At 48.5% G+C, this 12,457-nt stretch overlaps 1 protein-coding gene across 14 annotated transcripts in view; it reads right to left on the minus strand.

The window, feature by feature from the left end:
* Positions 1–1,831: 1,831 nt before the first annotated feature.
* Positions 1,832–12,457, minus strand: part of GATAD2A (GATA zinc finger domain containing 2A) — a 37,832-nt gene continuing 27,206 nt past the window's right edge. For 9 of the 14 annotated variants that reach the window (XM_085517773.1, XM_015886249.3, XM_085517769.1 and 6 more), the window contains 7 exons: positions 11,358–11,447; positions 9,305–9,436; positions 8,206–8,373; positions 7,348–7,627; positions 6,317–6,606; positions 5,596–5,776; positions 1,832–4,973 (listed from right to left, as the gene is read on the minus strand). In XM_085517773.1, coding sequence (XP_085373899.1) covers positions 4,843–4,973; positions 5,596–5,776; positions 6,317–6,606; positions 7,348–7,627; positions 8,206–8,373; positions 9,305–9,436; positions 11,358–11,447 — 1,272 coding nt within the window. In that variant the 3' untranslated portion in view covers positions 1,832–4,842. The remainder of the gene's footprint in view (positions 4,974–5,595; positions 5,777–6,316; positions 6,607–7,347; positions 7,628–8,205; positions 8,374–9,304; positions 9,437–11,357; positions 11,448–12,457) is intronic. The other 5 variants (XM_085517776.1, XM_015886256.2, XM_085517774.1 and 2 more) reach the window with 1 other exon arrangement.

Below are 12,457 nucleotides of genomic sequence, written 5' to 3' on the forward strand. Positions count from 1 at the left end.
ATCACTGACGCCACCACGACCTCCATCAATGATATCATCACCACCACCATCACTAATACCAACACCATGACCACCATCACAACCACCACCATCACTGACACCGTCATAAACATCAATGACATCATCACCACCACTACCATCACTAGCATCAACTGATACTGCCATGACCCCCGCCACCATCATGACACCACCATGACCACCATCAACGACATCACCATCACTGACACCACCATGACCACCAACACTATCAATGACATCATCACCATCACTGACACCATGACCACCATCAATGACATCATCACCATCATCATCAACTGATACTGCCATGACCACCATCATCATGACACCATCACGACCACCACCAATGACATCACCATGACCACCCCCATCTTCACTAATACCACCATGGCCACCATCACAACCACCATCATTAACTGATACCGCCATGACCACCACCACTATCATGACACCACCATGACCACCATCTATGGCATCACCATCATCACTGATACCACCATCACTAATACCACCATGAATACCATCAATGTCATCACCACCACCATCATGACACCACCATCAACTGATATTGCCATAACCACCACCACCATCATGACACCACCATCACAACCACCATCAATGACATCATCACCATCACCACCATCATCAACTGATACTGCCATGACCACTATCATCATCGCTGACAGCACCACGACCACTATCAATGACATCACCATCATTGACACCACCATGACCACCAACACTATCAATGACATCACCACGACCACCCTCATCATCACTAATACCAACCACCATGACCACCATCACAACCAGCACCATCAATGACATCATCACCATCATCAACTGATACTGCCATGACCACCACCACCATCATGACACCACCATGACTATCAATGACATCATCACCACCACCATCATGACACCACCATGACCACCATAAATGACATCACAATCATCACTTATACCACCACCATTACTAATACCACCGCGACCACCACCATCACTGACACCAACATGACCACCATCAATGACACCATCACCGATACCACCATCATGACACCACTGTGACCACCATCCCCCCTGGCGCAGTCTCAGACCCCCAGTGAGAGCCAGATGCAGGACTTTATCCACTTATTTATTACCACCCAAACACCAAACCTCCCCTCACAACACAACGTGCAGATACTGAGCTCAGGTTCTTCCTCCCTTGGGCTGCTCGGGGTTCAGTAGGAACTTCATTTTGAACCTAATTTGAACCAAAAGATTTAAGAGCCACAATAAACTCAGGTGACAAAACCACACCTTGGGCTGATGAAACGTCACCATCACACTCAGTTAATGGTCAGAAATCCTTCAGGTCCTTTTTGCATCACATATATATCTATTATTAAGGAATGCCTTCTGTGCCCTCTCCTTCCGCAAGGAAAAGGTGATGAAGGCTCTGGATGCAGTGGCACCCACTAGGCCTGCTCTGCTCACCCACCCACCCCAATTCTTTGCTGCACTTGGGCCATTTTCTTTTTAGGAAGCCAAAATGAAAGAGATTATGGCGAGGTCCAGCAATTCGGAGGTAAAAGAGATCCTAGAATGATGATAAAAGGTGATCTATGGTAAAAGAAAGCAAAGCTGACATCACTGGGAAGGCAGGTTGAACCCAGCATCTTCCTCAGCATCCCATATGTGGCTCAATGAGGAGCACAGCCACAGAGCAACTGGGACGCCCTGAGTGCTCCACAGGCAATAAATTAGGCTATAATTATAATAATTAACAACACCAAAATTAACAAACCACACAGCTCCCAGCTCGCAACACTTTTGTTTTTGGTTTTTTTTTTTTTTTTCAAATGAAAATCAGGGGTTTTTATTTCACAAGATGCTAAAATCTAAGTACAATAAGTCATTGTCATCATTACCGTATTATAAAATCTCGTAGTTGCAACGTCTCCAAAGAAAGGTTAATATGGCTTGCAAGAACCAAAGCTGCTCTGAGCCTCTCCCCAGGAGAGGTGGAAGCCTCTGCAGCACCGTCCCCAGCTCATGCAGCACCGTGCAGCCAAGCAACGGCGGTCGGTCTTTGTTCAGAGCTCTCCCCACAGCTCTATGGGGCCGGGAGCCCTTTGGTGGTGGTGGGAATCCAAGCACAGGGCAGGCAGCACCAAGGAGCAGAGCTTTGTTCTGCTGAGCTCCTCAGCAGCGTCACCTCGAGGTGTAACACCACTCAATGGGACATCCCATCCCACCACCCACCCCCCTTGCTCTGATGTGGATGGGGAGATGCCCACCCTGCAGTGCCATAACCCAGCCTTGCACAGTGCTGAGTGCTGAGCAGAACACGCAGCTCTGGCCTTGCAGCAGGACGCAACGCTCGTGTTCTGCTGCAGCACCCACCCGGGGCTTTGCAGTTAATGCAATAAATATAGAAGTGACCTGCAGCACTCCAAGAACCACAGATTCAAAACGATGTCAGACCGGGTCTGGATGCCAGCAGTGATGGCTGGGCTGGATCTGTTGGTTACAAGCCCCTCTGGAACAACGCCTGCCCCAATGGATAGGGCTGATGGAGCCCTCTGGCTATGTGAAAGCTCATTGTGCTCCAGCATCATGAGGGAGCAGGGTTTGCAAGATGCTACACGCTTTCTGCTTTCAGTTCCAAGCTCTGGAGCCCCACAGTGTGAGCCTGATGTGCCCAACCGGGTGCTGACATCGCTTTTAAGCCGGGTGCTTTTCATACTTCCATCCCCCTCTTTTCCAGCTCTGACACACAAGGCAGACAGCAGACATCATTCCAGCTCCCCCCCGACACCATTGAGGCATCTATATTTCAAACAGAGAGAAGTTTTGCCTTTTCTTTATAGACAAAAGCTCTCTCCTCTCCCCAGGTCAGGTATCAGTTCTGGATGTGTTTTGGTGCTATAAGCAGGTTATCGGTCAGAAGATAGAAAGGGAATAAAAGAAAACAAACCCCCATACAAGAAAAGTCCACACGTGTAAAGAACTGAAAACAATTCTGTAATATTTCCAAGTGCAAAAATAAAATGCACTCCCCATTTCTTTCTCTCATCTCCACATCTCCCAACCCAAAATACCCCGGAATGAAAAGCAAAATGAACCCGACACAATGAATTCCTCTCGTGCCCGGTTGGCTCTTAATATATAAAACAAACAGAGGAGGAAAGGGAAGGATGGGGAAGGGGGGAAGAAAAGAACCAAAGTCAAATTGAAATCCTAGGGCTTTATACAGCAACAAAGACCATATTGCAAAACTAGGCTCTCTAGGCTACCCAACAGTTTCCAAAGTATCTAAATATTGATATTCACACAACAGAACAGGGTGGGGGGGTTAAAATGGACCAGTTCTCTTTCCCACTATGCAATAGTTAGATCTGGGGTGGGGGGGGGACGGCCCTGCACGGTGACTGCTTCAGAGTGAAGATCTACCAGCAGCTGCTAAGAAAATAAGATTCAGCACAGAGGCTGAGCAGTAACACCCCCCCTCCCCCCCTTTTTTATATATAGATATATAGATATATATATAATTTTGCAAATAATTCTCATCAGCACTACTTCTAGCACTGATATGCAACGTTAAGTAAGTAAGGCATGTCTTTCTGCCGCTCGAATCGGACGTGAATTTGGGAGAAGCAAAGGGAAGAAGGAGAGAAAAAATGACGAGGAGACAAACCGGACCTGAGGGATCTGGGTTGAAACCTGTGGGAATCCCCGAAAATATATTAAAACCACGTAGAAACCTGTCCTTAAAGCAGGGTTACCTAAAGCTCTATCAAAATGCAATACTGCAGCGGCTGGGGAGCGGGCCTGGAAGGGGGGGAGCAGTGGGCACAGTGTTAACCCCAGCCATGCCATGCCCCCCCCCATCACACACCTCCATCCTGCTCCCTCTGCTCGCCTTTCTGACTGAGTGCAGCTTCTGCAGCTCCTGGATTCGGAGTTCAAATTGCTCCAAACAACGATAAACCTCCAACAAAACAAAAAGAAAAAAAAAGAAGAATCCAAACCAGTTTCGCTCATTAAGTCCTCTGGGAAGGTCTGAAAGGCCCAAACTGCTCTTCACTGAATTAGAAAGATCGAACAAAAGGTGTTTTGTCTATGCAGTAAATTAGGTTGTTTTTTTTTTTAGACTACCAACAGTTCCAAGTCTATTCAAAACTGAATCCAACATAAGTGAGAGGCTCCTGCACCGGGTCCCACCCACCAGCCAAGTTTTGGTGGTAGCCAGTCCCTTAGAAAACAACAGACTCAAGTGGAATTTCAGTTTGCGCTCATTTATCATTAGCTCATCATCAGCGGATTCGGAAACATTATCATCTGCAGACTGCCTTCCTGGCTGAGGAGGGGCAGGGAAGAAAAGCAAACATGAACTCGGCTCACTAAATGCATCTGCAGGACCGGTTGCTCTCCCCCAAGCTGCCATCCATGCTCTGTGGTTCCTGATGAGGGTCCTTGACAAAGAAACCGAAGGCAGAGAGTCACTCAGTCCCTCTCCTCTTGTGCTGGTGACAAAGAAAATCCAAACTAAAAATATATATAAAGCCCAAAAAATAAAGAATTCTTCCCCTTCCCTGACAGCCTTCATTATCAGTCAATCACAAGAATCTGATCACCAAATGAGCTCGAGTCTTTCCCACCCACACAGTGTCATTTCTCATAGCAGGGACAGCAGCACTCGATGGGATGAGGAGTGGTCTTCTTGCATCCTATAAAGCCTGGGGCGTATCCAGCTGGGATTAAAGCAGATTCCACTGTCGTGTGGTATAAAAAGGATGGCAGAAACAGGAAAGTCTTCCTCTCGGGCGTTCCTCTGCATTATTTCCACGTGGCAGACTGTGGGATGGACCGTGGGGGGATCATATCCAGGAGATACTCACGCTGGCGGTCTACTGCCGAGGAGGACTTGTGCACAGCTAAACTAGGGTTAACAAAGGGTAGAGCCCCACCTGAGGAGACACAAAAGGGAAGAGAGAATGAAGGTCACAACATGGTAAACCAGTGGCAAATAAGCACCCGTTTAACCTGCATGAAAATAACTGAATTGGGCCCACAGTGCTACAGAAGGTCAGACACCTTCAAAGCTCTAAAACCATTAAGGTTTTGTATCAGAAATGAAGACTTAAGCAGATCAGGGCTCTCTGAAGTGATATATGAAGCTGTCAGGAGGCAAATATATAAACTATTCAATACTGAGTATGAAAGTAGATCACGATGGAGGTAATTGCTGTGCTGTTTCCTTCCTGGAGATCCTAATGATCACTTAAAAAACAAACAGCTCAGAAGTCGGATTCTTACATACAGAAGAGATTAAATTAAACTATCAATTTGCTCCAAACAACAGCTTCAGTGGGTTCAGATCCTGCAGAACACTGCGAGGATGTGCTGCAGCCTCACCTACAGCAAAACCATTCCTTTATTTGACGTGGTTTGATGTGAATAGACCAAACTCAGCTCTCAGCCAAGCCCAGCAGTGCGGCACTAACTGCACTTACCCAAGGAGCTACGACTGTTAGATAAGAGCAAAGCAAATAAATAGAAGGAAAAGAAACTTCAGGAAAAATAACCTACCTGTGTTGATGGAAGTCTTCTTCCAGGCGGCAGCGCTGCCCTTGCTGACAGTTCTCTCAGCATGCTTACCTGACCTGCCCCCAAGTGCTGCAGATGATGCATTCTGCAACTTGGGTGACTGGCTAAATGCATGCAACACTCCCCGCGGGGCTCCAGAGCCTCGAGACATCTGGCTAGAAGTCTGGAAAGAGAGCAGACAGTCAGACAGGCACAGTGAGCGTCCCTCCTTCACCTACCAGAGCCCTGAGCAACATTTACTGCCTAACACTCTCTTTTCTCAGCTTCCTCTGCCAAGCCAAGAATGAGCTATTAGTTCCAGGGCTGAAAACCTCTAAGCTGTCTCTAAACAAGAACAAGAAATCAGTTTTGTGTTTCTGAAAGCACCTGTATGAAGGCTGAAAGATGCGCTGTGTAAGCATCTCTAACACCAGCAACGCCATCTCCTCTGTCTAAAGAACCAGTGCCTTGATTATATCAACTCAAAGCAGCACTCAAGCTGTCTCCTCCCAGCTGAGAGGTGGTGTGAGATGCAGTCTCCACCATGGATGATGGATGCTTGTTACCTTGAAGCTTCACAACCACCACCACACGCTCCTGGCTCAACCACACTCTCTACCTGAGGTACATTTATTCCAATGTCTTTAGCACTGGAGCAAGCTTTTTTTTCCTTTGGTATATCCTAAAGAAATGGAGATGGGGCTTCGTGCAGCCAGAGCCTCACCTGCTTGAGCGAGTGGTGCTGCACGATGGGGTCTGACTTGCTCTGTACAGGAGATGCAGTCTGTTGCAGTATCCTCTGCTCAATCTCCTGCTCCTGCTGCAGAGCTTTGACGAAGGCAGCCTTCAGCCTGTTGGTGTGCTCTGCTTTCAAGGCCTTTTTCTGATTGGACGTCATACAGGTTTCACACATAATGGTTCCATTCTTCTCCTCCCTCCAGCGGCAGGTGAAGTCAGTCTTACACTGAGCACACATGTAGGGCTCACGAGATGAAACGGGAATGGAAACTTTACCTGCAGAACACAGCCAGGTGAGCTCAGCTCCATCTCTGATTTCTACAAGTCATCTACCACAAGCCTCAAGATACTCCACCATAAAAACATACACAACCCTCCCACTCCTCAGCCTTTGGTGCTATTGGATGTTCTTTCGCCTCCCTTTGTCAGTGTGCAGTCATCCTGCAGGTCCTTCTTTCCTCACCCTCCTCAAACCATCCCAAATGCCAAATGCATTGCAAAAAAGCAGGGAGTGAGGCAAGAGATGCGGTGCTATTTGTTGAGACAGAATCTGCTCAACTGTTTACTTTGATAGTTACGAAACATCTGATAAAGCAGAGAGGTCTGCAGCCTGGAAGGGACAAAGAGAACCTTTAGCCAACTCAGATTTTCTTCTTGTCTTCTGCATGGGCTTGGCAACAGAGCTGGAGATTTCATCTGTTTGGAAGCAGTTCCTCCAGGATACTGCTCTTATTTCTCCCCATTTATCTGCTGAAAATGCAGATAGAGAATGCTGTGGTGATGCATAAACATGTGGATGGCAGGAAGTCACCTGCTCCAGGGCAAACTAAACCAGTGCCTCTGGGAAATCCTAGCAGTTACTAGTTAGTTTTGCAAGTTGAAAACTGGTGGTGGAAGTGAACCCCAGATTAGACAGACTATAAAGATTTAGTCCTGGAAAGCCTGACTTGCTGCCTGCTGTTCCCATCATGGATGGGAAATGGTTCTCTCCTCACCTCTGGGGAACTGCCATCTCACCTTGAGTTTCCAGCAAATTCTGCACAACTTCTTCCAATCCAACTAGGTAAATAAATTCATTATTAGCTGCGCTGGGCAGGAAGTTCATCTCTGGAGCTGGTGGCTTTGGAGGAGGGATCTCCAGCAGTGTCTTCTCCAGCTGCTTCCTCAGTGCCAGCTTGGCTGCAGCCTGCCGGCTGGCGGGTGACTCATTGGAGCTGACAATGGAAGCAGCACTGGTGTTGGTTGCATTGGCCTGAGCTGATGTCACTGTTGTACCTTTGATTGAAGTTGGAGAAGCCTGAGAGGAAAGATAACACAGCTCAGTGACATGTGCCTGGTGGCCAAGCCACCTCAGTACAATGGGCTGTGCTGGGGGGAAAACAAGCAGCCATCAGGAGTTGGGACTCAATAAGTCCCATCAGCTAGGGATGCTCTATGAGTCTATGAAGGTGTTTGGGGGGGAGGGGGGGGAGACTGGACTGCCTTACTTCTGCAGTGACCAATAGGTCACAATACTGACATTTACTGCAACAGTGTACCACCTATTACTACATTACCCATCATCTACCCCTCTAGTTCCTCCATAAGGAACTGACTTTTCTTTCTAACTATTCAACTATTATGACTTTAAACTGCTTTTGTCCACACTGTTTTTATACAGCATCACCATTAGTTGCTGCAGCAGGATCTGCAGGCTGCTCAAGACCAAAGTACCAGCCCATCCCAAGCTCTGCTTATGAGAACACTCACAAGGAACAAAGAGAGACCAAACACCCCAATGGACCATTCCACATCCAAACACAAAACGAGGAGGAATGAAAACCACGTCCGATAAAGCACATTCCATTTGGCATAAAGGATTTTCGCAGTGCTCACCTGCGGGATGTTGACGATCAGGCTGGTATTGGGGACGTTGGCCACACGGATCAAGCCCTGCTGGATGATTCTCTGCCCCTGTATTTGCACGCTGGGGACCGATGCCCGTGGTGCCAGCAGCAGAGGAGGTGGCCCCGTGCTGGAGTGCTGTCGGATGTTGTGGATTTGCTGGGAAGATAAAGAAAGGGGTTGATGCAATGATCAGACAGCAGGAGATAAATGGGGAGTGAATGGTGTGGGAAGGGGACAAGGCAGGGAACGCAGAGAAAGGGTGGTATTTAACATTAGTATCAGAAAGGGATGTTCTTCCCTTTCAAAACGAAACAACTGGAATGTAGCATCAAAAGAGATGCTCCTATGCGAGGCCATCACACTGCAGGCTAGAGAGCTGTGCCAAACATCCAAGTTCCCACATCAAATTTCATCTGAAAGGTGTATCTGTTAAGCCTGCTTCATTTCAAAGGCATTAGGAAAGCTAATTCTCAGAATGAGTTTTTATCCATATCGGAACAGAAGGAAAGTGAACCACCGAGTGCTCTGCCTTCCCCTTAACGCTGGCTACGCAGTAGGTAAAAGGAGACCTTGTGCTATAAAATAAATCCTCATAGAACAAGGAAATATTGTTTTTCTCGGTTGCCCATGAAAGTGTGAAATCCAGAAGGCCAAATCAAATAGAGCACTGCTTTCCTACTCCTTCAGTGACAGCACAGGTGATTAAGACCCTGCAAAGCAGCACTCGACCATGGAAGAGTAAAGGGAGTGCAGTTTGTTTCCTCTGCTGCTGCTCTCCCAGGCAGAGGGTGAAGCTGAGAACCTGCCCATCAGCTCTTGTAATAAAGCAAGCAGATGCCTCTGGTGCAGCCAGGGGAGGACACAGTGTGAGTAAGGCAGTATCCTGCATCACCACAGGGCTTCCCCGTGGCTGCCTGGGAGTGTTATGGGACAGCAGAGTAAGCATGAGCTGCAACGGTCCTTCGGTGGCAATATACCTCTATTAAGCGATGAATTATAACTACAAAGGATCCTTCCAGCTAAGCAGAATGACAGCTAAGGAAACATAAGGAAAATAAACAGAACATATCTACCACGAAGGAAATACCTGCGCTCCTCTGACAAGAGGTGGCATTACTATCTGCGTGTTTTGCTGGGTTCCTAACTTTGCAGAGGTCTGCTGCCCACCACGAACCAATGGAGGAGGAATAACAGTGCCCGGTATACGTGTAGAAGAGGTCTGAAAAACAGAGGACAGGTTTACTTGCATTTTTCATCCCGGTGCATTTAGATGCATGCTCTCTTCTGCTCAGAGCACCCATAGAAAAAAAAGCAGTATCTGAAATGTTAGGCAGCAACACAGACATCAGAACGCAGAGCTGGGCAGGCTGTGTGCTCAGGGGTTGTTCCATCACACTCTGCACAGAGTTCCAAACGTAAAGACGTCTCCATCCACCACCCCTGCACAGCTCAGCAGCTCAAGAACCACTGCACCGAGAGACACGGGGAGCCATGCTGCAACAGGAGCACGATGTGCATGAGAACAGCTCTCCTCAATGCCTGGTGTGATGAATGGGATCTGCCTTGAGCACAAGGACAGCAAAGGCTGCAGCACAGGGCTGGATTTCAGCACAGCCAGCGTTCCAAGCAAGCAAGCAAACAATGAATAGCAACTTTATGTTCTGGGGGGGATGAAGGAACATGGGCATACACACTGCTGGCTCTGAGGAGAAGCAAAGGGCAGACAGAAGCTGGGGATGCAGGAGGCTGGGGGAGTCTGGCATGGGAATGTGTGCAAGAAGGAAAGAAAAGGGGAGAAAGAAAACCAAAAGAAGTCAAGCTAGAGAGGTCCAAAACACCACTGACCATCTTTTTTGAGCTGTGGACTCTATTACATCTTGGAAGTTTCTCATAATGCAGCCAAAGGTTTCATGCATCACTTACATTCCTGCAGAGCACGACGCAGCCTTGTCTGGAAGTGCTGCTTAGAGCAGCAAAACCCCTCCACCCTGCTCACGGGGCTTTGCATGTCCACCACTACCCTCACCCTCACCATCCCCTGAATTAAGATGCTACACACACCGGAGCTCTCACATCCATGAGCTCCCCCATGAGGATGGGGGAAGCTTAATCCCCTCCTGTTACACCCTCCAATTGGAGACCAAATGTTCAACTCCTACACACAGGAATTAAAGAGTTTCTAAAGTCCAGCAGAAGCAGATGGAGGTGAGGTTCATTTGCCCAAACACCACAAACGAGACCGAGAAACTGAACTCTGGATCCTCAGCTCCCAGCTCCCTGCTCTGCCCATTGGTGCACACACACACAGCTGCAGGCTCACAGCCCATGTGTGGGGATTTGACTCGTGGTCCAGTTCCTCTGAAAGTGCTGTCTCCTGAGAAGGCAACTCGCCTTAAGGAAGAGGATACTCAAGCTGACAGATCGCCTCTAGTTTTATGAACAGCTCCCAAATGGAGCACACGTCCATCCTACCCGTCGTGCAGAGCACTCTATGGGGCTCTCAGATGAAGAGCTGCTATTTTCCAAGTGAAAGCATTTGCTTCAGATCAGCCTGAGGTAAATCATCAGAAATGGTTTAAATTTGGAAGTGAAGCAAGATGCCCAACTCAGAGGAAGATGGGGCTGACAGATGTCAATTCCCTCTGTCGTTTATTTCCCCCCCCAAGGCTTTCCAACATCACATTTAGTTCAGCCTCAACAGACCCTCCTCACCAGCACGTGCCATTCAGGCACCAAGCTGAAAAGTAAAACCTGGCAGCTCACTCAGCCTTCAGGTGATCATCCCGGAGGCACAATGAAATACCTGCAGCCCACAACAACAGGTTGCCACGGTGTTCCCATGACAAAACACTTTTGCCAGAGGTCCTTAGCAGCCACAACCTGCATGCACTCATCAGCGGAGCAGACGAGGCCCTGAGGATGATGAGGATAAGCTTTGGAGGGGTACCTGTGTGTGATGTCCTACCTCTATCTCCCACCCCAAGTGTTCATACACAGCTTACAGTGGGGTCTGTGGGAGCGAATGCTGGCTCTGCCTTAAGAGTTTCCACCTGGCTGTGAGCAGTGAGCTGCTGGCCTGTGCTGCCCCATGCCCTGCTTTGCTGTGTGCCCTACCTGGCAGCCTGGCCCACCCCACTGACCTGCAGGGATGGCTTGCCAGCAGGAACACTCTGCGTGCCCCGCACCAAGGGCGGAGGGGTGGCCACAGCACTCCCAGAGGAACAGGCAGGCTGGAAGAGGAAAAACCAGAAAGAAAGCAGAGGAGTGTAAGGGTGTAGGCAGAATCACAGAGGCTAAGGGAATAAAAGCGTTTACCTCCTTCGCCTTAGTAAGGGAATCTTCAAAGGCTGTGGGTTTCCCCTTCCCCCACCCCTTGCTTCCTCTGAGCACCTCACCAGGCGTATTTAAATGGAGAAGTGATTAGGCAAGTATAGATAAGGTTATGTCAGAAAAAGAACAGAGCCTATGCACCAAAAGCACAGCAATGCAGAACTCTGCTTTAGCAGCCTCAGCTTACAGTCTGCTTCAGTCTCATCCGCTGTTACAACTGGTTCCAACTAATAGGGTTTGAACATAACGAAGTGAAATAAGTTAAAGGCTTCAGTTATTAAGGTGAGGATATACCAAGTGACCCTGCTGAGTTCCAACACCCCGAGTTCAGTGCTCAGCAGGAAACTCCATGCTATGGGCACTATCACTGGCTTTATTTCTACCCCAGAAGGCCAGGAGAAAGACAGCAACAAGCAAATCCAGCCACGGAGAGGTGCTAACATCCAGCTGACACCCACACATCACCCCCTGCACAAAATCCATCCCATCGGCGCTGCACACTGCAAAGTCAGAGAGGTGAGACAGCACTGTGACAGAGCAGGAGCCCACCCTGAGCCTGCAGCTCCTGGACACAAAGGGGGAATTTCTGCAGGGGTGGGGAGAGAGGAGGAGGAAGGGCAGGGATTGGCACAGCAGATCTTGGCAGTGGGGATGGGAGCACATCCATAACCACGCTGGCAGAGTTGTTATGCAGGAGAACCTCCTCCAAACGTGTGCCAGCTCTCTCTATGCTGCTTTAAGGACGGTGCTTAGTAATCTGCAGTGTGTTCTACTCGTTAACACAACTGAGGTTACCAAAAAGGCATTCTGCTTTAGAATAGAGCTGATGGGATAAACTGCCTTGTCTTCTCATCTCGGCCAGACTGAAATGCGGCAGGAAGGAACGGTTTTAAGAGGATACATTTTAATT

The sequence above is a fragment of the Coturnix japonica genome, chromosome 16 (genome assembly GCF_054131305.1).
Source record: "Coturnix japonica strain WE chromosome 16, WE-NBRP24, whole genome shotgun sequence".
In the NCBI taxonomy this organism is placed as follows: domain Eukaryota; kingdom Metazoa; phylum Chordata; class Aves; order Galliformes; family Phasianidae; genus Coturnix; species Coturnix japonica.